At 42.0% G+C, this 26,970-nt stretch overlaps 1 protein-coding gene across 6 annotated transcripts in view; it reads right to left on the bottom strand.

Annotated features, from left to right (window-relative positions):
* Positions 1–24,588, bottom strand: part of GRB2 (growth factor receptor bound protein 2) — a 62,678-nt gene extending 38,090 nt beyond the window's left edge. The window contains exons 1-4 of one of the 6 annotated variants that reach the window (XM_082491961.1): positions 24,448–24,578; positions 23,432–23,611; positions 22,091–22,200; positions 8,481–8,695 (exon numbers count right to left, since the gene is read on the bottom strand). In XM_082491961.1, the coding sequence (XP_082348087.1) occupies positions 8,481–8,558 (78 nt within the window). In that variant the 5' untranslated portion in view covers positions 8,559–8,695; positions 22,091–22,200; positions 23,432–23,611; positions 24,448–24,578. Of the gene's footprint in view, positions 1–8,480; positions 8,696–13,768; positions 13,902–22,090; positions 22,201–23,431; positions 23,612–23,748; positions 23,770–24,447 lie in introns of those variants that run through there. The other 5 variants (XM_082491963.1, XM_082491962.1, XM_082491960.1 and 2 more) reach the window with 5 other exon arrangements.
* Between the last annotated feature and the right edge of the window lie 2,382 nt (positions 24,589–26,970).

The following is a 26,970-nucleotide window of genomic DNA, read 5'->3' as shown; positions in this document are numbered from 1 at the left end:
TGTCATGAGCAGTTTTGGAGACTGTCAGTTCACTTTTTGCTCTATTAGAGCTCAGCTGTACAACTCCATGTGTTTAGCACATGTCACCATCAAAAAACACATTCTAAAGTTTGTTAAACCAATTCTCACTTGAGTTGTCAGATGGTGGCACCAATCATGCATATAAGACATGGGAACAAGTTCAGCTCCACCACAGACAGTCTGCTTCACAACCGTTTTTCTATTCCATTTGAACACCTACTCTTATGAGGTGTTACAAGACGACTTCAAAGTTGAAGGCATGTGCCACTCATGAGCAGCACTTTAAGTACTCAGCAACAGGGCATGAGGCTAAAACATGACAAAGTGCAGCTTGACAGATTGAGATCGACAATGCTGCTGCTCCATCTAAAAAGTTATGGATATTTGAGAGAAAGGAACAACTTTAAACAGCATTCCCCACACTGTAGATAATGAAAAAAAAAATATCACAGAAAGCATTCTTCTATCCTATGTTCTCTCCCAAGGCCCAAACCATCTAAAAACCACATTTTTATTTCCTTGTGTATATTCTAGTTACTGATGTGTGCCCAGCTTGTGAGATAATGTTAACTGCCGCTGCAGGGTCAGCAAAGGAAATGAAAGAGCGAGAACTGCCGTGGGATAGCTGCAGATAAGAATGTGTGTATCAAACTACTGCAGTATCTGTTTGCCGATCTGCATAGAAATACAGAATGCATACAAGTCACCTACTCATTTGCATTTTGAATTTACCTACTCATTTGCATTTTGAATTTAACAGAATTTTCAGAGAAAATTGGAAATTATAGAGAACAAAATGCTAAATAAAGTAAAAAAAAAAAAAATAAAAATTGAGACCTAGTGCCTCTTTTCACTAGTGCCCCAGTGCCATGGGTTATTACACAAAAGCTCCATTTCTAAGTCCATAAGGTTAGACATCAGAGGAAAAACAAATGCATTTCCTTGGTCACCTTTCTACCTAAACATTACATTCACAAGCCACAGCTTCCTATCTCTGACTAGGACCTACCCCACCAGCACTGAAAGGAGGGAGTGAGGGCAGGGGGAAAGAAGGGAAATAGGCTTTTCTTTTGCTACACGTCTTGCTAATTAAGACCTCCAGAGTAGCTAACTCAGACATTAATGCATCATACACCTTGTAACACAGAACTAAACACAGGCTAAGTATTCATCCAGAGTCCGGTGTAAGTTTTGTAAATCATGTTGAATCCTATAATGTGGTTATCATTACTCCAGCTACCTGAAATTTAGCTTGGGTATAGCTACAGAAGGTACAGTCCCATCTCTTGACTACGCAGTGCAGACATACCCATAATCCTCCGTGCAGAAGGGTGTGACAGTTCTGGTCAGTTCTGCTTATTGCTTTAATACTCTGCTGTCAAAGCTGCCCAGGACATTCTGCAACTCAACACCACAGACCAGAAGACATGTGAAGCTCATACACAGTCACACAGGAGAAAAAAAAAAAAAAAAAAAAAGAAGATATCAAAACTCATCTCAACTAGTTCATGTATGTTGCCAAATCCTTTGCTGGTGCCCATTATGTGAATGGCTTTAAATGTGGTGTGGTTTTTTTTTTTTTTTGGGGGGGGGGGGGCAGGGAGGGATATAGGAGGGGGTGCTTGGATTTTTAAAAGTTGTTATGGTTCTAGTTATGGTTCTAGATCTAGCTTTGATTTTTCAAACATTTCAAGACCTACATAAATAAAATTATTAACAATTTAGCAGAAGTTTTAATTCAGAGGTAACAAGCAAGTTAACTATGGAAACCTAGCATCATCAGTATAATAACCTTAAATTAATACAACAGTTCAGTCTCACAGAAATCATGAACATATCCTAATGTTATCTTTAGCAGTTCTTCCAGTTTAGATTTATATTGTAAAATTAATCATGTTTGGTAAATTACATTCCCTTTTTGCTCCACATGAGGCTTTAATATTTTTGGCTCCAGTGTTGTTAGGGGACTAATGCTTAATTTTCTTTCATTTTCAAAGAAATAGAATTAGTTTTGCCCAGCTCTTTTTTTTTTCCTGAGCTTTAGGTTTTAGTTATTGACTTTTGGTATATAGCCACTGGCAAATTTAAAGCACAAGGGATTTTATCAAGGGCTCACATACTGCACTGCTAGGCTGAGTTGTACGCAGAGATTGTATTTCTTATCTCCTCTCACTTAGTTGGATCCTTATTGATTATAGTGAAAAATCAGAAAACCGTGTATTTCACTACAAACAGGATCCCTCCTCCTACCCCAATCAGCAGGGCTCTGCACAGAAACTGGAAAACTATGAATGCAAAATTTACAAGTCTCAATCCTTTATACATGCCACTAAAAGTCATAATCCCTCTTTTCTTCCCCCAATTGTGATCAAACTTTACTATTCTCATTAAAAAAAAAAAACTAAATCAATGTTAGCCCATTAACACCTGGGATGTCCCTCAGAATAACAGATTTTATTAATTTGAAATTCTCAGACATTCCCTCATCATATAGTTATCACGAGAGACACGTCACTGAACCAAAGAGGTTCAACACATTTTTGTGTTGCCAGTGAATAAGGACAAAAGCGCATCACACTGGTTGCAGTTTGACACACATGCTGAACAAAGCAGATAGATAATTTAGCAAGACAAAATTTGATTTGCTGATATGTCTATGCTAACACTTTTCATAAGTTTGTCACACCAGTCATATCAAAAGCTGTACCTCGCAGAGAAGCTGTAACAATAACACTTCCGTTAAATTGGCAAAAGGCAGCTGGAGCTTCAAATTAGCATAATTTCCCTTGGTTATAATAGAATGCAATACATGTTAAGCCAATATAATAAAATTAGTTGAACTGACCACTAGCTTTAATCAGTGTCTTGTCTGACATTCAAAACTCCAGTGGGCTTCAGGTAGCACACACCTCACAAGACCTAATTTTTCTCTGCTTTCAATGACAAGTTTAAATACTCAGCACAAATAGCTACTAAACAAAAACAAAGATGCCACTTTTAAGGAGGGATGTGTTTACTCCTGGCTTGTAAACACCACTTTACACCTTCAGTTTGGAATACTCCACATTTACATCCGCTGCATAGAGACACCTTCAGCAATGCATTCTTGCTCTAAGCAGGTCCAAGCTCTTTTACAAATACAGAACCATGAGTGTTTTCTTTTTTGGGCACATGCACCTTGCAGAGGTTATGTAGCTCCTTCCCACAACCCTTCTCCCCAATGCCTAGAGGTGTTGGCTAATAAAACAGATCCCACCTTCAGATAACATCATACATAAGAGGGACGATATTTGAGAAGTTCATACTAAAAACATAGGCATTGAAGAGCTTGGTAGACTAGAAGAATACAATCTCTCATAGTAGCACCTTTTTGTAGCACAGATGTCCAACTGCCAGGATACCAAATCAACTACATTTAAGATAACTGTATTTGTCTTTATGAGTATCTGTAATTTTCTGATTGTTTTGTCTTCTTAGACTGCAATATTGATCACGTATCGATGACAAATACCATCTTCATCTAAGGCTGCCAGCCAAGGAACATGACCTAAGTGTACCTTTACAAATCAACTATCACATGCAACAGAGTTGGCACTCACAGCGAAGTCACAGAATAACGTAGGTTGGAAGGGCCTCTGGAAGCCACACATTCCACCCTCCTGCTCAAAATAAGTCTAATTAGATCAGAGTGCTCAGGGACTTGTCTGGCTATCCCAAGGTTGGGGATTCCACAACTTCTCTGGGCAACCTGTTCTAATATTTGACCTATTTCACTATAAGACACACAGTGCTTGCAATTTGCCCAAATGATTAATTCAGAAAACTTTCTCACATATTTAAATCATCTAGACCACACTGAGTCCGTCCCCTTACAAAAAGTGGGGAAAGATGGAAGGAGGTGTGTGAGGAAAGGAAAGAAAGTATGAGAGTGAAGACAATGTCACTCAAAACAGGAGAAGTATTTCCATTGCTCTTCAGCAAGCCATGGATTTCTGTTCTCTAGCTGCCCTGGTTTGAGGACACTAGTGATACTAGCATAGACACCACAACGTAACAGCCAATGCAGGTGAGGTCAAAGAAAAGGGATGACCAAGAAGAGAAGGGAGACCACACTCCCCTTGTTTACCACACTCTTCCCTCTATTCAAAATTGTTTCACTGTATCCAGACACAGAAAAATGGTTTTCATGCAGGAACTGAAAATGCCATCTCAGCATCAACTGTTTGCAAACGCTCAATCCTCTTAAAGGCTGACAGAAAGAAAATAAGCCTGGTGGCAAACAATCACATGAACAGAACCTGTGGTGACTATCAAATACATGATCAGAGTAGGAAAAAAAAAAATAAATCTTGACTTTGCCGAATGAAATTGTCAAATGATCAAAATCCTACCAAGGAATTCCTTCTTTTAGCATATAGGGCAGCTGGTTTGTGTGTCACACAAAAGTGAAAATCCCCAAATTAAAGATGACGACGGCCCTCTATTTAAAACACCACCTGAATAATTTTACTTATAAAATCCATCTGTAAGTCCCCCTGAATTAATTATGCTGACAACTACTGGGAACAGGAACTTATTCAGGTCTTCAGAAGATCACTTTCCAGCTGTACCCCAACCCTACAACAGAAGGAGGAGAAAGAGGAAATGGAGCAGTGGTCTATAGTTTTTAAGAAAACCCACAATTCTAACATTCAAAATTTTCATGAACTAGTTTAGTGCTTCTATATTAACCATGCAGAAACAGTTATCAGAGCACCATGGTGTTAATTGTACACTTCAGATTAGGTATGGGAGGAATAGAGAAAAGAAATGACGATGCAATGAGATTAGAGAAAGAATGACAATTTTTCTTCCCTCCTCCCCCCTGGCTCCTGACAAACCACCAGCAAGTATTAGTACACTTTAGGTCTGGATACTTGCCAGTTAGCACGAAGGCCAACAAAACCAGAAGCTGCTGAAAATACAATAGATTTTGGGGACATAAAACCTGAATAACAAAGATAGAGACTGAAGTTAACGGCTTCTAACTTGAATAAATACAGCAAGTGAAAGGGGAAAAGACTGAAAAAGCATCATGACAACCGTTGACTATTCAAAGTGCAAAACAGTAAATTAAAATTTCAAGTAGGAATCCCTCAGTTTCCTTTTTTACTTTTTTAAATAACAGGACAAGCTATCTTCACACCCCCAAAGGATGCCAGTCACCAACAATCTTTTGTGAAACAACCACCAGTACACAAAAAGAATGGTGATCTGAGAGTTGCAACACTGTACTGTAATCAGAAGACACGGAAGGAAGCAGCAACCTTTCCTTTCTCTGGAAAAGGCTCAGCAAATAGTATTTAATGTATTTTAAAAGTTTAAAGAAAAAATGGATTAAAACAATGTATCCTGCATGGCAATACCATACAGTGCTGTAGGACCACTAGACAAAAGCGTAAGGGGATGCAGTGTACTGCCATAAAAATCATAGAAGCAGCTTTTACTGTATAGTCCCCACAAAAGAAGAGGCCAAGCACCTTTCCTCTTCACTCAGCTGTTTTACAATTGCAAGCCAAAGGTCAACTATCTTCACTCACTTTTGGAAACCAGCCACAAGATTACTAACAACCAGCTTAATGGCTACAGTTCAAATGCTATTCAATCAAGTCCCGAATATGTGGGTATGCAGCAATAATGGCAACATGACATCACAGGCAAGTTATCTGCTGAAGTCAGAGGGAGTCAGACAGGGTGCATCTTTGCCTTCTCTCCCTGTCACAAAGAGAAACATAAGCTTTTAAGGTGTGGGAATTAAAGCGTTATAGATTGTTTTCTTTAGTGTGGCCAAGGCGTAAGATTTCTCTGTGAAACAATCTTTTGCCATCATCATACATGCCATCAAACTAACTCGACTTTCCAGAGGTGCATCAAGACAAGTGTCCAACAGATTTGAAGAAGTCTCCGTTACGTGTGTGCCTCAGCAAGGGATATCTAAAGAGCGAAGCATGCAGGTGCATTCAACATGTTACAAGTTTATTTCTCTTCCCAATTCATTTGAGGGCACCAGGACTGATCTGATTAATAAGACAGATCACATGAATGGGATACCCTAAGATTTCTCAGTCATCAGCATAGTACTAACGAAACAGATCTGACATGTCTGACAGAAATTAATTTCCACAACCTGAAACACATTTGAAGTGAACCAGACTTTCAAAATGACAACGCGCCACAAGTATGTCAGTCTGAGTAAAGTGAACTGTAACAATTCTAATTGTTGTTGGCTTATTTGTCTGAAATTTGCCAGCTTCAGACACTGAACCTTACCATGCTGCACAGAACTCGTCTCAACTATGTGCTGAAGGATTCCTGAAACTCTTGGAGTTTCCACTAACTTCAGTGATAATCTTGAGCAATTTACCATTTCTATGACTCAGTTTACTCATCTATGAAATAAATAGGTAAAATTTGTAAACATTTTCAGAATATGAGCTGAAAGGAAACACAGTTTGAAGAACTGTTCATCAACACTTTGAGGAAGTGTTCAGCCTTGGTTTTGCTTAGAGTAGGAAAATCCCTCTCTGTATTCTAGGAAAAATACAGATTCCTGTACTTTAACAGCATATGTACCAACCATGTGACAAAATCTGTATCTATGGGATGACATCAAGCAGCTAGGACTCAATATCTTACTATCAGCAACTGTGCCACTGTGCACAGGTGTAAGTTTTAGCACAGACTAAACTTTCAAAAGTCTAAAAAAAGTTATTTTTCCTTTAATTATTAGAGAAGAAAATATTTTTAAATGAACGCAAATTTTACAAGACATTTCTTAATGTACTTCAGCAAACTCCTATACCAAACTACATGAAAATAATTAAAAATACACTTTAAAATAAACTCTATTTCATTATACTTAATTTTTCTTTCCTGTTCAGCATTTTCTACAAGCTTACTTCAGCTGTGCTGTACTTCAAATACACTATAAAATCTGAGTGCAGCTAGTAGTAACCCAAAATAGAAAACCCAAAATACAGGTCAGGTTAAGAAAATTAAACAAAATATTATCACAAAGGACTTCTAAAATTCTGACAGTCTTGAATGTTTAAAAACAGCAAAAGGAAATATTCTGGTAATTTACATAAACACTGGAACAGAAGTGTACAGGTCTAATGGGCAATTTTGGGCCAATTATGGGCCAGGGACGTGTACAATATATACATTATTTTAAAAGTTAACAATCTCAAAGCAGGATACATTTTGCAACCTTTATCTGTTGATGGTCCCAGAGTATTACTGCAGTTTTAACAAAGCCACAGTTATGTTATTGAAATATCAGCTATAAAAGATGCATATTAAGTTTACACACAGAGGTTGTTTTTTTCCAACTTATTGTAAAATAGTAAAATCAAGCCCTACCCTGGCAAAAATTCTGAGCAGATGAGTAATTCCACTGAGGTCTGCAGGACTTGATTTGTCAGCGTACATTAAGTTACAGCCTTGCATCCTCAGGATAGGCACCCCTCAAAACCATTTCTACTCAAAGCATTTTAGAAAGCAGCAGCTTAAAATACTTTAATACTAAATACATCACTCCAGGAAGGTAAAGCCCATCTTGTATGTTTACGGAGAAATACTGACTCTGAAGCAAACTCCATTAAAACATTCTGCAATATGTTTTGTATTACTTGGAAGCAACAAAGCTTAGAGCTATGCTTCACTGAGGCCAAATCACTATAGATTTTTATATTTCACTCCCCCCCAAAATAAAATTTTGGGCTTGTTCTGTGTGTCCAGGTTTTTTTAAATAAAGTTTTTGAAATTCAAGTATTTTTCAAATTCCTTTCATATAGCCAAGATGAAGCCTAAAAAGCTTTTGCTATATTGAAAGAACCACAGACCAAAATTCCTCTGATGCACTCCAATATCCACTTACATCTGCATAGATCCATTAAATATTCAGCCACAAGCTTATCACTTGAGTTCATCAGGACTGAAGATAAAACTCAGCACCAATATTTGACAGACTGATGCTAAAAGATTATCTACTGAGAAATAATCTAATCACTGTTCTTTGATATTGGAATCCTTGGCAGGAGGCAAAGGAAAGGAATACCAAATTGATCTTGATTAGTTTACGGGGTTTCCTCTCGCAGAAGGGAATTCAGTGCAGATTATCTTGTACTTCTGCTTATTTGCTACCATGTTTATGACTAAGTTTTCAAAAATTCCAATCTCAGAAGAGAGAAATGAGAGATCGTGGGATGCACGCTTAACACAGAAATGAAACAGCCTCTCCTGCTCTTAAAGAGGTCAGACTGGGATTGAGGAAATCTTGAGGTACCCTGTTAAAAGGAGATGGCGTTCGCTGGGGACAGAGAAGAGGGTCAGGTCTGACGGACAGGAAGAGACTCAGGAGAGAAGCTGAAAAAGCCGAGGGCGGAGCGGGAACTCCCGAGCCCGTACCCTCCACTTACCTTAAGGATATCCCCCCGTTTGAAGCTCAGCTCGTCATCCGCGGTGGCTTTGAAGTCGTACTTGGCGATGGCTTCCATGCTGGGGCTGCCGCGCACGGCGGTGCGGGCGGTGGGAAGGAAGCGCTCCCCGAAGCCTCCGCTCCTGCCGCGGCCCGGCTCCCTCCGAGACGCCGGCCCCGTCTCTCACATACAGGGAGGCCGGGGGACGATCCGCCCTAGGGGAGGGGGAGGAGGAGGAAGAGACGGGCCATTAGGGGAAGTGGAACGGATCGATGGCCGGGGCCGCGCCCAGGGCCGCTCCCTCCGCCCGGCGCGGCGCGGCCGCCGCTTCCTCCCGCCGCCGCTCGCCCAGGCCCGGCTCGCCCGAGTGACACGTCCCCCGACCAATGGCCGCCCCGACGGCCCCGGGGGCGGGAGGCGGCCCCGCGACCGGCACCGGCCCGCCGGGAGAAGCCGCCGATCCCCGCCCCGGGGGGGCCGGGCGGGCAGAGCCCGCCGCCGGCGCCGCCTCACCGCCCCGGGAGGGCCGGTCCTCCCCGCTCCCGCCCGGCAGCGGGACCGCCTCTCCCGGGAAAGCGCTCGCTGCCGGCAGCGGTAACGACGGCGGGACAGGCGGGGCCGGGCCGAGCATCTCCGCTCACGGGACACGGACCGGAACCCCGCCAGCTCCAGCCCGCGGCAGAGACGGGCGGCTGTGAAAGGACGATGCTCTCCTCTCCCCCACTAGGAAAGACCACGCAGCTTACACCAATAATTTGGTGTTTTTCCATTCATACAGCTTATATCAATTTAAATACAGTAAGTTAGACAAAGCAGAGGATACTTCTGTGGGTCCTCTGTAACAGGACTTTCTCGGAATCAAAATGCCTATCAAAAAGTGTCCTAAAATAATGTTATAGAGAGACAAAAGTTTGGGCTCTAATGTAAAAACAACCAGCCTGAAATTCCAGCAACTCGAGCAGCAGAACATGTTAAAAAATTCTTCATAAGCACAGCATGAAAATCAGCAAGTTTGAGTTCAGTATCTCTTATGGGCCCAGAGAAAAAACTACATCAAACCTGGCAAGGCATATATAGACACTCTAAAACCATTTTAAAGGCTTCTATCGTGATCTCAGGTTAGAATAGGAAGGATTTAATCTAACTCCAGCTACATTTGATAGCAGAGAAGTTAAGGGATCAGAGAAAAAGTCAAGACAGATAGTCTGCAAGTTAAAAACCATCATGAACACCCCTCTGAAGAACCAGCAGAAAGCTGGTACTTGTCAATGACAATTCAAGACAGAAGAGATGTGACAAACACCAGTGAACCCACGCACCTGCTAATTCAGTCTCTGTGGTTATGGCCCAGAAAGAGCCCTGCTATATGCAAAGGCAGCAGATGGCAATAGTATTTTCTCATTTCAGAGAAAAACCTGCCTTACATAAATGCAGTTCAGCAATTAACATGCTTATATTCCATGAGTCCCATGTTTGCCCAACCTTCAACTCCCTGTAAAGAATAATGAAGCTCGAGGCAAACACCAGAACTGAGATTTCTATCACAGGAACCTGGCAGAATGAGAAGAGGTATTTACAGGATTTACCATCATAAAAAAAAAGACCGTGGACCCACACGGACAGGGCTTGGGGTTTTCTCTGGTACTCCTACACAGCATGACTGAAACGTCAGTAAGACTGACAAAGCTGTCAACAGCCAGGGAGATCACAACTCAACAATCTGCCTGTGCTGCTGCAACTACTGGAAATGAACATACTGGATCCAAGCTTTGACCAATACACATAATTAAAAGCAAGAAGTGTATCATCTTAGCTATACTTTCATGATTCTAAAATATTTAATTTTAGTTTCAATGCTGATGAAAAAGCATCCATCTTTCTGATGTCAGTCTTCCACACCACACGAACATACTTATACAAACAGCAACAATAACTTTCCTTCGCCAGGAACATTTTCCCCTTGCCAGGATCTATTGTGTTCAGTTCACCATCTCCTCATCTTTCTAACCTGGCCTCTTTGCTTTTTTTAACTGATGGTATTTATAATTTTCTGCTATTATAGCAATATTAAGGAACAACATGAATGATTGTGTATGAAGCAATGGAAAATGCAAACAGTTGTTCAAACATACTGTCTACATGTCCTGCACGTCATCGGTTTCTATTCCTTCTTACAGGATAAATATTGCTGGCAGCGAGGTTTTGGTGTTTCAAACAGCACAATGCTACATTTGAAGATGTGTACAGGCATACAGGCATGCAAACACAATCAGCTAAGGGAACACTGCTTGCAAACCCTAACTTCCAAACTTAAGAATGTAACAGGAAGTTACACAACTTAAGAATGTTACAGGCGCAAGACACATTTAAAGAAAGAAATTACTGCCAATTGGTAAATGTTCCTTTCATTGGGATACAAAAGTATTGCTACCTAGTACTGCACTAGCGTCTAACTTTTTTTTTCTTTTAGTTGAAGGAGTTAACACACACCTTTCTTACAGAAACTGATGCAGCATTTCCAAGAACTTATACCAGCATTTCCCTGAGCTTAGCAATAGTACAATGTTGGGAAATTTTCCAGCACAATTCAAGATGAAAGAGATTCATCATGCAATTTTCTTTAAATGTGCATTCATATTACTACCACCATCGTAATATATTGTCAGCACATAAAGCAGTGATGTTTCTAGGTAACGATACTAACAACAGCTGCAGTGTAGGAAAAAACTTTAACCACCATGACTTTAGACAAAAGTGTAGCTGAAGTTTAGGCACAAAAGTTACATGTAAATTACAGAAAAGCTTTGAAAATATTAAACCAAGATACTCACACAGCAAATGTCAGAAAATATAAACTTAGAACATCAATTCCCTTAAAGTCATTTATAAAGCATTTGCTCTTCGCTAATCTTATTAAGTTCTTATAGACAGTCAGCCACATAATTATTAAAATACAAACAAACCCACCACACAAGAAGTGAAAAAAGTTTACTGGGGAAGTAGCTTGTGCTAGGTCTCTGTCACTGAGAGCACAGCTGTAAGTATTTGCTTTAGGCAGATGGCAATTGAACAGGACATGTTACAAATACTATAGCGTAACCCCAGCTCCACAGACTTCAAACAGAATAGGACAGTTATGAATGAATAACAGTCAAAATGTGAATACAATGAATACATATCACAAGAATCATCAGACAATCTTACTAGAGAAATTACTAAGATTTCTCAGAATACCGATATGTTTTTCATCTCTCGCCTTAGTGTGATTTGGGGTAAGATACTTCTCTTCCTCTTAAGAAATCTGAGAGGGTGAAGAGGAAGAAAAAACAGCAGATGCAGCTGACAGTAAATTCTTATAAGCAATACAGTGCTGCAGCTCAGGATGGAATATAAGTAATTATAAATATGAAATCTCCCTGTTGTAGCCAACAGGAAACAATTCTCACGTTCTTTTCAAAAAATATTTCAAAAAACATACAGCCAAAAGTAGGCTTTTTCTATTGCTCTTACAAACAGCATTTTTTCTAGCAAGCAAGAACTTTCTCATTGCTCTTTCCACTGTTCTACTGTTCTTCTGGAAAGTGATATGGGCAGGAACAGAAGAACAGTTTGGAAAAGCCAAAGCCAGGGAAGAAAGAAGATACATTCAGTGGAAGATTTTGTAAAGAATCAGATCCTAAGCTTCATCAGCTGTTATAGGACAATACATTACTGAGGGTGGTGGAAAGAAAAATGTGTGGATACATCATCTGGAAGACATGCAGAAATGTTAAGCATCAAGCTCTAGACAAAAGAATAGAAAGAAAAAAGTGTAAGGACAAAGCATTAATTTAAATTAGCCAAATAAGGAAGTATAACATAATTAATGAATGAGGTAAAGTAGAAATTAAATTATCAACATATAAAAGCTAGAACATTCAGGGTCATAAATGATACTCATGATCTACTAGCTTAATACCTATCAACTTCCTCAAGCATGTCTTGTCAGAGGACAAGCCAAGATATCACTTACAAAACTAAGTTACAGCACAATGAACAGATAATATTTATCAGATCAAATAATTTTATCAGGTAATAGAACACTTCGTCTCTGCCATAATTTATTTATTGCCGCTTTTTCTTAATTTAAACTGTATAAAGCAGCTTCAAATGTTACAAGCTTGGCTAGTGTTATGAAATACTTAAAAGACTACATGACTTAGTCATTATCACAAGAGATGATATTAATTGAAAGACCTTTTTTTGGCACAAATTCTCAATATCCAAAGTTTGCCCAGAAATGGATTATGAACAACATTGGTTTGAAGAAGACTGACAATCTGTGACCTTCAAATTTTGGCCCTTGACCACAGGCATTTAATAATTTTAAAACAACTAATGAACTTCCCTAAGTACTATATTTATCTATGAATTGTTCTTCCAGTTATTAACTGTGCTACAGAATATTTTTCTCTTTAGGTTATAAAAGAGATGTCTGAGTCAGATGTTGTGGGAGTTAACAAGCCTGCATCCTTGTCTTCTACAGATTATTTGAAACTATATTGGCAAGTTAAACCTTATCCCACAAAACCAAAACTGAATCTCAAGCAGGAAGTTCAGAAAAGAAAGAAGAGGCTAAGAGAAAAATGTCTGTCTCTTATCACAGCAACTCACATTTGAAACGTGACCCGAAAGGTCTTTGGAGAAAGAAAGGTATGGATGTTACCCTGCCTACAGGGTATTCCCAACCTTTTAACCTCTGGAACCGGCCTGAAGTCACAGAACTCTTCCGGGGAATATTAAAAATAAGTCACAAGAACTACCACCAGCCAACCCTCCACAGACATACGGCAAAGAAGCAAGTGACCCAAGACTAAAACCCATCTGGGGGACTCAAGCATGAGAGCAGCCCCTGACAGGGCATCTCGCCCAGCAGATAACGCCTCGACAGCCCAGGACCTCATCCCAACCCCCGCCTGCCCCGCGGCCAGCACCGGTCCGCGGAGCCCGCACCCCCAGGAGCGCCCCGGGAAGGCCGGGGCGCGGGCCCACAGCCCCGGGGCGCAGGGGCAGCGCTGAGGCAGCTCCTGCGGAGCACAGCGGGGAGAGGCCGAACACCCCCCGGGGCCCAGGCCACGGCACCGGGGGCCGCCTGCCGCCGTGTTCCTCCCCCCCACGCGCCCCGGTAAGGCCCGCGGTGGGCAGGCGAACCGGGCCTCGCCGGGAAGGGCCTTCCCCGCGCCACACCGGGGCGGGGGCTGGGGTCGGCGGCCCGCCGCCCGCCCTCCATACACACCCCCTTGACTCACCACGCAGCGCTGGGGGCCGCCGCCCCGCCCGAGGGTCCTCGCCGCCTGCCCGGCCCCACGCGGCCCGTCCCGGCCGCCCCTCCAGCGCCGCCTCGGCTGCCGCTACGGCCCCGTCCCGCGGCCCCCCCCCCCGCCCGCCGCCTGCTCCGCCGCCGCCGTTCCCGCAACTCTCGCGAGAGCGGCCCTGTCAGCCGCCCTCCGCGATCACGTCCCGCCCCGCCCACCGCGAGGAGCGCCTGCGCACTCAGCCTCCCAGGGCGGAGGGCGGGCACTGCCCGCGCATGCGCAGCTGGGTTTGTACAGCAGCGGGCGGGGTAAGGCGACGGCCGGTGCGCTGAGCACGGCATCGCTACGGGCCGTGCAGTACCGGGACTAATTAATTCCCCGGGGGCGGAGGCCATGAGCACTAGCTTCTGGAGGTGAAGCCACTCAGCGTTTGGGCAAAGTATTTGCTGGTAGAGCCATTACTCAACAAGGAGCATCCCTTCCGCGCCCTGGTGAAAGCACCCCATGCTGTAAGGAAAAACCCACAACTGTGATCACACATCGCAATTAAAATACTCACAGAGGGCAAAATTCAGGTTGCACAGGCGACTAATTCCAGGGTTTAACTATATGACCCTCCTAACATTCTTCTAGCTTGAAAAGACTAGTTACACCATAGAGTAAACCAGTTGCTTAGGTAAACATCAGGACTCAAATCCTCCATAAATAATAAAAAATTATAAAAAAAGCTTTCCTCTGGTTCCAGAGAGGAAAGCTTGTTTCTGAACTAGAGGCTTTCTACAACTGTACTCCCTCTCCTCTGAAAGGATGAGCAAACTATAGGGGTGGTTGTTTTTTTCCACAGATAGGTTGCTCCCCACTCCCGCACCCCAAAAAGATGCCGAGCCTGGGAGGGGGGAAGTGAAGCACAGCACATACTACAAGACTGAGACAGGAGCTGCAGAGTTCACATCTGGGCTCAAGATTATTCTGGACCAAGACTACCTCTAATTTAGTCATAGATAATTGATACTGTTTTATGACAGAGACACTTATTTTCAGCCACCAATTAAACCCACTTTTTTTAAAAAAACCAAAACCAAACAAACCATGGCACTGCTTGCTCTCCCCAGCTGTACTCTGCAGGGGGGTGTCATGGTTTCATCCATTCCAAGATTAGAATAACATCAGAATACATACTGCTACCTCATACAATTTGGCTTACAAACCCTGCAAACATTGCCTGCTGACATTCCCGTTATCAAGCTGCTTAAGCATTCAGTAAGATTCCCAAGAAGTTATTTTTGGATGAAATTTGTGGTTTAAACCCTTAGCAAGATCATTTTCTCCAGATTTAGGTGTTGGGGGAAGGTGTGAATTCTCCCAATACTTCATTCAAAAATTGGAAAGGGTGGAGAAAAAGAGCTACAGGAGTTGAAGATGTTACAAATGGTTCAGACATTCTTTCTGAGGATGCAGAAGTGATTCATCTAGGATGACAAAGATTGATGAAACTGGAGCTAGATTCCAAGATCCCTAGTACTTGTTCCTGGAGCAAGCTTACAGAATCTCTGGTTTCATGTATGACCTCATAACGAGGAATTAGAAGTTCTTCGTAAGCCTTCTATAAGTTAAATAACTTCTCAGAAAAGTTATAGCAGCTACTTTTAGCCGGAGTTGAAAAGCCAGATATGGCTAACAGCTGCCAGTTGAATGATAGCTACTTTAAGAGGCTGCAGCTGCCCAACTTTAAAAGGGAAGACCTAGAAAATCAAACAAGCAACAAATTTTAGAAATAGCAGAGATCAAAGTGTTACAGAGAGATATTCCTGATAAAGGAGTTGCTGAGATATACTTGCTTACAAACCAATTAGTGTAGAATGTTCCCCCAGCTTGCAAACAAGTTAATGCTTTAGAAAAATATACAACTTACTGTGCAAATACACTGCAGCTTCAATACAGCAAAAGCTGAAATCCTGGCATAGCTGTAAGCAGGGGTGAAAAAGGCAACAGAGACATTGTTTTGCTAGAGGATCAATTTCAAATGTTTTTTGTAGTCTGGGAATAGCTTGAATTTTCTATGACAGTTTGTGGTGATAAAATATAATCAAAGATTAGCTCTGAGTATTTTAAGTACCAAGGGTAAGAAAAAAGTCTTGGTGTCTGACATTTCTGTTGGATACTTTTAAACATCTCAGAGCAGTCTGGGGAAATAAATATGTTTTTTGCTATAAGTAGATCAGAGGAATATTTGTTAAAATTTGTATTTTTGTGTAAGCAGCCAATCAAGGTTTAAAACTGCTGCTTAGAATATTCACATTAATACCATGTTACTAAGGTCAGTATTTACTGATGACATGAAGTTTGACATTAGTAACAGCAGTTACATTAGTGCAAATGTTACTGAAGACAAACCCTAGTGATAATATGTGCCTTATCTCGACATGGTCTTTAAACTATGCTCCATTGATGTCTGTATCATTCCAACAGAATTTAATTATCGTGGAAACTTTTACATTATTAGGAAACAGAACTCCCACTGTATGGCATCTAAAAATTAACTTTTTCTAGTGTTGTCACAGCAAATGCATGAACTTAGCATGTCTGGAGAAGCAGCAACTCTGGAATGTATTAAGAGATACAATGTACCCATTCCTAATTTGTCACCAACTTAGGGATACTGTATGAAGTAAAAGTACTTCCTTGTAGGGCTGATGCAAGCAGCTAAATGCTAACCAGGAAGATATTCTGGACTGTTTCTTTTCATTCAAAGGAATAAAGAAGTGACCTCTCACTCCCACTTGCTGAGAGCATCAACACATGCAACTTCAAAGGTGGTTTTGAAAACTAAGCGTCAGAGATTAAATTGGAGCCCAGGGGCCTCTGCCTCAAACAAAAGAGCAACTGGGAACTACTGGGAGAGCTATTGAACTTAGAGAGGGTTCATAGTCAGAAAATATTTGCTCTAGCTTTGATTCATATCTGTTCTCTCTATTGGCAAACACAAGTTAAAAGCTTGTGAACTGACACAGTAATGAAAGTGTGGTCTCTGTGTTCTGCATGCGTTCTGAGCAAATTTAACTACAGCAGAATCTTTCTAGTGTCAGTGCAAGACAGCTCAAAAAGCTATCATGTCTCTCAGGTGGAGCAGAGGCTGCAACAAGAAAAATCCAAGCTTGAATGGAGAAGTGTAACTTTTTGTGAACTAATTTGTAGTTCCTTAATTTGTAGATGTTAAGTTGATGCAAATTTGCATGAGGCCAAATTCTTTAAGACTTCTAATCAATCAAGAGAATAAAAAAATCTAACATCTGAGTACTTTAGATACTGTCAGTATCAAAGATAAAACAGGGTGGGTGTAATTCTTGAGTAGGATCTACTGGGTGGTTGCTGGAAGCTGACATCACATCCCAGCTCTAACAAAAGGAACCTCTGGCCTTGAGCAAGTCACTGCTTCATCAGCACTGGTGTTTCACAGCGGATCACCTTCTTGACAAACTTCTGAAATTTAAAGAAATTGCTTACAACCATGTGGCTTAACCCTACATTCCACATGCTTCAGCCTCTGTGTCTGCTGAACCACAGGCAGAGGAAGCTTTCCTGCTAGAGCTCTACAAGATGTCTCACTTCACCCTTTCTGCAGTCTTCACATTTGTGCCTAAGCCCATTCTCCTCACACGTAGCTCATGATGATCACAGATTCTCACAATACACACTGCCAATTTAAGGAACTTTGCGTCTGTTGCAATTATTTTTTTTTAAATGGCATCTGGCACAATAATTTTAATAAAATACATTGCTAATATGCACCTTTCTTCCTCTGACGCGTTTCCTGATTTCAAAGAATTGTAGTGATTTTTTTTTTTTTTTTTAAGCAAAACCCTGACTGGCTCAGAACATCTGAAGATGCTCAAAATTTCACATTGTGATTCTGCATTATACTGCTACGGTTCACATCGCATAACGCTACATTTGTTATCATAGTTGCATATAAGCAGCCTGATGTACAAACCAAGAGAGGAAGCTTCCTCCCATAGAAAACAATTCAGACAATCTGCTATGGGGAATGTAGAATTGATGTAGATAACAACATAGCCCTGATCAATTTTCTTGCAAGCTGAAAATTTAATGCCATAAGACTGTTCTGACAGCTGTAGGGGAATTGACCTGCTATGTACCTCTGTCTGAGATGAGCAGGAATAAAGTGGGTGCGGCAAATAGGGGAATGCCCGGAATGTAGGCATAGCAAGGAGGGAATGCTGGGAATGGGGCTGTTGATAGTTGTTGCATGAACATTACCTTCTTGCCTTTTCTCTTCTCACATCAACCCATGTTGATCTCAGTGTAATAATCAAGCCAGGGACATTAGCCATAAAATCCAAAACTAGATGTTTGAGTCTGTCTTGGAGTGGAATTTGCTTCACCAAACATGCCTGATCCAACAAAAGAGCAATGAGTATGACCTGCTCTAGGAAGATGCTGAATACCTTGAGAAAATCCAGCATCTAGGTGCTAGTCTTAAAGTCAGGCCACATGCAACAGACCCACAGATCCTACTTACAGATAGAAAAGGCAATGAATCCCCTTCATTCATAATTAAGGATTAAAATGGTCACCAAACAGGCTTGGCTCGCTGATACAGTCTATAAGACTTAACTGGTATTACTAGAATTTCTCTAAAACCTTAATTCAAGATCTAGGTTTCTGGTCTAGATAGAGAATTTCCTCACATGCCTGTATCTGGGACATCGTGTGACAGTACCAATTAGATAATCAGACAGCAAAGCTAAAGAAAAAAAACTGTCCAAGCTTGTTTTCTCTGTCTATTCTTTAGAGGGCAGGACAGTCAATGGATTGGATGATACTTTGGTGTATATTGACTATTTAGTTTCATTTTAGTTTGCAGCTGTGTGTTAGTGATAAAGGCAACAATATCAAAGGAATACACACATATACACAATATAAATATCCATATTCTGCAAACGGGGCAGAGACATAGAGGGCCTGCCCAATGCCATACAATAAAGTAACACCACAATGTTCAACAGCATTAGGAACAGAATGCTTAGTCCTTGAATTCTGAGCTTTGCTGTAACCATCAGCCAGCTCTCCCTGTTCAGAAACCCTCCTAATGCTCTGCTCTGGCTTTCTCACATGCATATTGAAATATTATCACAACTGTCTGTTTCTGTGAATCTGTCCAAGTACAGTAAATAAGTGTTGGTGCTTGTGACCCAGACAGAGCAGCTGATCTGACAAAACAGCTTCACAATTTTACTCATTACCGATCTCAAGAGCACTTGTGAAGCAGCTTAATCACCATGTGAGACAAACAGGGAGTCTTCTGACTTTTATAAGCCAGGAGACATGAAAAGTTAGCTTAGCTTCAAAATTAGCGGAAAAAGGGTCCAAAACAAAACCACCCATGAATGGTAAAAGCTGAATGAACTAGGAAGAATGTAATAAAAGCAGATTCTCTTCCATACCACATGTGTTTCTATGGTGACAAAGAAGAAAGGACAAGATTGTTATAAAAATGACTGTGTTGGAAATGCTGCTCTACCTGGGAACTGTAATAGCCATTGCTGACATTAAGAAATGAAACAATAAAATGAGTTGGCTGGAGTCACCCAGAGCTGCCTAAGCTCTGAAAGAAATCTGTAAAAGGGAAATAGATCCAACTATAGTGTGCCATCTCCCTTTCTTTAGTACAAAAGGGCTTCTGCTTTCTTCCTACTCTCAATTCAGTCATCTGTCATTTTCAGGACAGCTTGGAATTGTCAGTTCAATTACCTTTCAGTTCGGAGGAAAACAAAGCAGATGCTGTTTATTACTAAAAGGTAGAATATCCCTCTTTTGATGAATATATAACCTCACTTATTTTTTATAATTAGACATTGAATTATGTGCTTCTCCCTTATTTATTAAACAATAAACAGGAGCTGAGAGGTAATATCATTCAGCTAAAATGAAATACTGTCTTCCCTTCAGCTTTGGTAGAGGTGTTGGTCAACTCAACTACTTCTTAATTTTTAAGACTGAGACAGCTTTTGTATCAATATTTCCCTTTTTAATTCACATTATCACTACACACATTAGAAATATGGTCAGTTCCTAGCATCTGTCATGAAATGCGCAAAGGGGTGGGGGGAATCAGACATACAGCAATTGCCTTTTCTAAACAATACAAAATTTTCTGATTTAATTAATTTTTAAATTATTTTGCATTACTGTTCAGAAATGCTACTCAAATATTGATTAAAATGCAACTTCAACATCTTGTCAGAGCTTAACTAAAAAAAGGCAAAGATAGATTTTTTTTTTTTTGCATACAATACCTGCTTTAAAGTGGTCCTACTCAAATTTTCATGTCTGCTCTACCCGCGACAGCACACTGATGAGGACTGACTGAAAGACACATGCAGGGAGGTCAAATAGTTCCCTTGGATCTGTCAGGCACTGCAAGCCATTCAGAGGCGGAAGCTTACTGCAAACTGAGCCATGTCTCTGCCCATATGTTGTGGTCCCAAGAGGAGACAGTATATCCCTGCGCTGAAGACATGGAGAGCATGAAATTAAGCTTTTTCAGACTATGCACAATGGTTCTCAGTAGCTGTTTCATTTCTGTAAACTTACTTCCTGCCAAAATGATATAGGAGGCCTTTACACAGTGAAAAAATTCCAAGAAGTACAAGGATGTGGAAAAAAGCACCTGAGCTTTAATAGCTATTTTGAAGCAAGTATGGGAAGTGATCTTAATTTGAAGGCAAAATTGACTGATATGAGCTTTCCATACCAGAATATCACATAACTATAAACATCCAGAAGTAACATTATCTTGATTACCTTTAGACCATTCATTCACAATTCTGTAACATGAAAAAAATTCAGAGGATGAGACTTAACATATGATCGAGCACTTTCTTGTAGAACAGGTCTTTACACCAAAGTTCTCACATCCAAAAATCATACCAGTTTAGTGCCTCTCGAGTACTTCACAGCATTTGCCTTTTGAGTTTTCCCTTTCTCATCTAGTATTAGAATACACAGAAAAAGTGCTCTCTGGATACCCGTCCTATTTCTGAATCTATAGCAACATTGTCCAATTCAAGGGTGCTTGTGCTCTTGCAGCCATCCTTGTAATAATTAATTTTGATATTGTTTTTCACTTAATCTCAACACGCTCTACAAGTACTAGATGCCCAAATCACTCTGAGGCGAACAGTTAGATCAGATTTAGCAAGGAGGAAATAAAGGCACAAAGAGGTTAAAAGGTCTGGTCTATCAGTCCCTGTAATTGCACATCCCATTGACAGAAATTCTATACATAGCATACTTATGAGTGGAAACAGGTTTTATTAGTGGCTTGTTCAAGACCCACAGGGAACCAGTGTCAGAGGCAAAACAATCCAGACTCCAGATCTCTGTTCAAGATGTATCTTTACTCTGACCTTTTATTTAAAGCCTTCTACTAATTAAGTAGGTTTTATTGGGGCTGCAACAATATAAAGAGGAACTAATGAGATGTTCGTGCAGCACTAAGCACAACTCATGATCTTATGTTATTGCAGTTCCAGTAACACATTTATCCTCTTCCCCTTCCTTGTATAATGTCTCTAATTTACACTATAAAATTCCCCAGGCCTGCCATTTTATTTCCTTCTAAGACACCAAAAACACTTAGTATCAGTCAAGAGTTGTGGGTTTGTTGTTTTTTTTTTTATGTTTTTTTGGTTTTTTTTTTTTTTTTTTTTTAACTGATTCTAGGGAATTGTTCTGGGTAACAAGCTCAGGAAAACCAGGAGTTTTGTGGCCTTCGTTATCCTCACTAAAATTTATATTGCATTTAAAAGAGCTGAAGTCACACTTGTAGAATTCCTGCACTCTGTATGTATCCAGACCCCGTTAAAATAAACTGTCCCAAAGGAGTATTGAGTACACTCCCAAGCTACTACATTCTCACCCAAGACTGCATCTGCAGGGAAAAACAGTGCAGACCTTAAGTTCTTTGTACACTTTATTGCCATAAGATTGCAAACAACAGCACCAGGCTTTGGCATATGTAGTTTAGCACACTAATTAACATCACTTTTGTAAAGAAAAATCTCACATGGGAACTACTGCATCACAACCTGGGCTAATACAAGCTCTGCAATGAATTACAGGAACAGGAAAGGAACTAAAACTAAGGGACATGCAGCTTTTCAATTTAGCCAGTCCACTATGAATTCAGAAGACAACACGCTAATCTCTGTACACAGAAGCAGGCCATCTCTGCCTTACACCTTTGCTTTTCCTTCCAGATTCTGCAGTGGCTTAGATTTCTCGTTAGATTACCGGCTTGCTACGTTTGTGTGCTCGTTCCCACCACGGTTTCCTGCGCATCCGGCACCCAGCGTGAACATTCACCTCGTGGCTCCTTTGAGACTTCCAGTCAGTTGGTTACTCTACAGCAAAAAGTGGCTTTTCAGAAGGAGAGCTGCAGGTGTCACCCTCCCCTTGCACAGGAAAAGCCCTGGCAAAGGGATACCCCTTCTCCGTCATCCTCCCCTCACTGGGGCACCCACCACGGCCTGCCTTTACCAAGGGACTGGAGCCTTAGGCCACAGGCCGCTCTTGAGCTCTCTCCACCCCACCCGCATTCCCTCCGCCCCTAAATCACTTCACTGCCCCTCAGCACCGTCCCTCCGACGGCATCGCGGCAGTCGCGGGGCCAGGGAAATCGCCTCTCCGCTGGCCGCCCCCCCTCAGGGCCGCCGCCGGGGCCGAGCCGCCGCTCAGGCTCCCCTCAGGGCTAACCCCGACCTGCCGCCAGGGCGGATGCTCGGCTTCGCGCGCCACCCTGGCCAAGCCAATCACCGCGCGGCATACGGGTGGCCGCGCGGGATCTCACCAACCAGACACCGGCTTCTTGAGGCCGCCCCGAAGCGCCACCGCGGGTCCCCAGCGCCGTGGCGTCCCGCTTGCCAGTGACCCTGATGGCGGCCCCGGCGACGCGAGGGGAGGCCCGGCGGGCGAGCGGTTTCCCCGCCGAGACTGCCCGGCGTGGCTGGTGAGTAGGGGCCGAGCGGCGGCGGGGCGCGGCCGGGCTCCGTCCCGTCGGGAAGCGGGGCCGGGAGGGCCCGCCGCTCCCTCAGCGAGGTCCCCACTTTGGCCAGGGAGCTGCCCGCCATCGCGGGGGAGGCCTGAGGCAGAGGTCCCGCCGCACCATTCCCCTCAGACACCCTCCCTTGGCACCTCGCCGGAGCGTAACCCAGCGGCTTACGAGGGACAAGAAATAAGACACCTCCCCCCCCCCCCCCCCCAAAAAAAAAAAAAAAAAAAAAAAAAGGCATTCCCACACGTTTTAGCGGCTCAGCGCACCCGGCGGGGCTTCTCCCGCAGCCGAGGGACCGGCTCCGCCTCACCGGGCTCCCCTGCCGGGCACCGGCCTCGGCGGGTCCCGCAGCCCCGAACGAGACGGAAAGGGGGGGAGGACGGGACGGGACGACGGGGGACGGCGGGCCGAGGCCCGGCAGCGCAGGGTGCTCCAGCAGCTGTGGGTGCAGCGTAAGGGTTTTACGGATGATCCCAAATTCTGACTAAAACACCCCAACGTGTTCACCCAGATCCCTTCCAAGCTTGCACAGCAGCCTCGACTCGACCAGTTGTTTCCTCCTGCTCCGCTCCCGCGCCTACCTCCTCGTAGTCTTTTGATCAGCACAAGTTCACGCCACGCTTCATTTTGCCTCACATCCACTTGTTTTGTTTCCAGAAGCTGTGATCCACGCAGTCCTTGCATTACATTACCACTGTTTGTCCGTTGTTTGGGAGCTTTCTCCTATAGGATAACACAGGCCCTTATTGATAAGAAAAGGCCTAAAAAAAAAAATCAGTTATGTAAAGCACAAGAAGTTTGTCTTAGATGACACTATCTACCCAAAAGATAGCTAGAGAGGAAGGGAAAACCCACCAACAGGACCAGATAGTGTTTTAGTTATGCATTTAAGACTTACTGAGTTTTCACAGAAGGACAGCTTGTGCCACAGAAGAGTTTCTTTAAGTTAATCTTATCAGTCTTAAAAGTTACCAAGGTAGCAGCAGATGAGCCTAATCACCCATCCATCTTCCCAAGACAGCTACCAACTAGTACCTATTTTCACGTTTTCTGAGAAAAGGAAGCTGCCATGGCATACTTAAAAGTCCTATTATTTCCCCCAGCAACTGTAGAATAAAACTCTTAGTTGAACAGACAGCTCATATACCATGAGATGCAATGGTATAGTAGCACATGGTCTCTATGAAACACTTTAAGTTCCTAGAAATGCAAGTTTCTGTATAAACAAACTGCTACTTAACAGCTGCTGTACTGCATTAAACTACAGCACTTGCTCAAATATAGCAAAATTTGAATAACCTAGCAAGCAAGCTATATTGACTTTCTAAGAAGCCTGCTTAATACAGGCATGCATATGAATAGCTACACTATGCTAGTTTTATGCAAGATACCTTTTATTCTTTAGTGCTTTGTATTTCTTTGTTGACTTTTACTCAAGCACATCAAAACTTTTTACATAATATTCTTTTTAACCATGACCTTTTAAATAAAACACTACCAACATTTTTTATCTGATGAGAACATTAAGATATTACTTTTAGCCTAAGTCACAAAACAAATCAATACTGCTACTGCAAGTGGAACCAAGAAAACAAACCTCCTTCCTTTAATCTTCATATTACAGCTCTAACTGTTTAAGTCTCTGTATCTTTGAGGCCACCCTTGCTTCTGTTAAGAGTCCTACCCAAAGTAGCTGCTAGATGACACCACAAGTACTCCAGAGACCAGGCAGCTCCAGACACAAAGACAGCCCTAAAGAAAATGTGGGTTGTGAGGGTTTATATACCCGTGTGGCTGGGTGGGACTGGCCAGGAGCAGGGCCAGGGGATTGGCCAAAAGACAAGTCCTTTGTAGGGTTGGCCAAAAAGAGAGTCCTGCTAGGGCTTGGGCAGCATTGTTCTGCCCCCAGGCCTGCAGGGAGCAGGACTTGCTTTGGGTTGGTTGGGTTTTTAATGTATGGGGCCATTTGTCCACTAAATAGGGCGCTTTAGATCTGTGTCTAGAATACTCTCGAGTGAGTGGTGGAGAGAAGTTCTTAGGGAGCTGCAGAGAGCTCCTCTGTTTTCCTTTCATAACAGAGTGAGTCAGCTCACTGTCCTATTTCTAGGCACAGCTCACCATACAAATGTTCATCATAAAACTTTCATGGAGCTTGTGAGAATAGCAAAATACACAATCTACTGAACTGATCAGTGTCTTTTCTACATAAGGGCTGGTCTTTGCTTTGAATGAATGTGTGAGCTTGATCTTGTTAATGGCCTTCAGGTGCTGGGCCTGCTTTGGGGGAACTCCCAGAAAACACCTTCCCATCAGCATGACATTTGTTAAATATCTCCAAATTGCAAACGCTGGTGTAAGAGTTGTTTTGCCTAGATTTACTATAAACTATGCATAAACCACCCTTATTTATCGTAAAACACCCTTATTTATAAACGAATGAAGAGAAAAAGCTGCGCTTTTATCTGTGAGTCAGAGTACATCAGCAAAAATTGATTTTCTAGAAGGTCCTATAAATACAGCATGGGCTTTTTTATTTTCTTTTGGTCTGCTGCCTTTTTGTGGTTTTCTAGCATTTCAGGATTTTTTTTTTTTTTTTACTGGAGGTAGTCATACAATCCTGGTTACCATAATAACCAATATCATGATGATGAATGACAGCTGTCACTTTTGCAGTGAATTCTTCCATACATTTGCTGTGAAATGTTTTAGTTGTCATTCAAGGCATCATGCCACAAAGCAGATGATGTGTCATCGCTCTGCAGAAGCTGGAGGGGCCCTTACAACTTTCAGAATTGTGCCTTTTATTGCATTTTTCACTTTGATCCAGACTGAATACATGCTGTGTCTTTCTGTGGCAGGCTTAGCGTACCTGAAGCAGAAAAGATAAAGCAATCCTTTAATTCCCAAACACTTTTTTTTTTTTTAACGCATACGGGAAAATGAACACAGTAAAGATCTTTCAGATTTATTATACCTTATTTTGAAACAGTACTGACCCCTGTGGAAACACTAAGGTAGACTAAACCAGTTTGATCATTCTTTTGATCATATCTGTCCATTACTTCTCAACTCACCATAACAAAATGAAAACAAAAATAAACATGTTCTTTCCATTGTGTAGCATCTTGTTTTGCCAGTCTTAATCTTGCAAGTAAATTGACGGTCTGACTCTTATAAGTGTGCCAAAGCTATTTCGTACTCCCCTTCTCCCTCCTTGTTGCTCAGCTTCCATTTTAAGCACCACTGCCCGTTGAAACAAGTCTAATGTTTAAGTCCTGTGCTGAAAATCGAAGGAAGGAGTCAGAGGTATTTTTTATTGGAAAACTCTCAGTAACGAAGGTTTAAACAGAAGCTAAATTTCACCCCCAAAAGGCACATTTGTCAGTTGGAAGACAAATTTTAAGTTCATTCAAGTTTGATCCTGTTCCTGACTCAGGTAGAATCAGTATCTCTCTCTAATTCCTGTCACTTGGCAAGGGAAACACAGCCTGTGTGAAATACACTCCTGATTCTTCACAGTCATGTGCAAATGGGATATTTGACCACTACTGAGTTGTTAATACTTAGCACATACACAACATTAGTTCAGAAGATCTCACTTACTTTACAGTTACTAAGAAATTTACTTCACAGTTTCTCTCTGAAGCAGATAAGCCTATCCCTATCTTAATTTAGGGTTATTGAGGCAGAGAATGTTTAGCTGGCCCAAATTTTGATGAGTTTTTTCACAAGCAGATACTGAAGCCAAGAAGTTTGGCTGCCAAGCTCCCTTGCTGTAATTATTCTGTGCTCTCAATGGGTCTCAAAGCGATTGACAATATCACTTGATGCACCTTTGGAAGCCCATATATCAGCAAACGTGCCCATGTTGCAAATTATCAGGCAGACATCAGCTACTCATGAGTAGGAAGACCGTATGGTTCTGCTGATATCAAAACAATCATCTCTAATCTAAGCCATTTTATCCAAGACTTTTTTGGTTGTTATCTGTTCCCCCGTGTTTCTATTCTCGGTGACAGATCAGGCTTCTGTTCTTGAGGAATTCACTTTTGGCAGCAAGAAATGTTCAGGCTCCCCATCATTTTTCATAGAGTAGTCTATGTTGGGAATTTTCAATAAA

The sequence above is a fragment of the Vanellus vanellus genome (assembly GCF_965231255.1).
Source record: "Vanellus vanellus genome assembly, chromosome: 17".
In the NCBI taxonomy this organism is placed as follows: domain Eukaryota; kingdom Metazoa; phylum Chordata; class Aves; order Charadriiformes; family Charadriidae; genus Vanellus; species Vanellus vanellus.
This window is presented reverse-complemented; position numbering and strand designations above follow the sequence as displayed.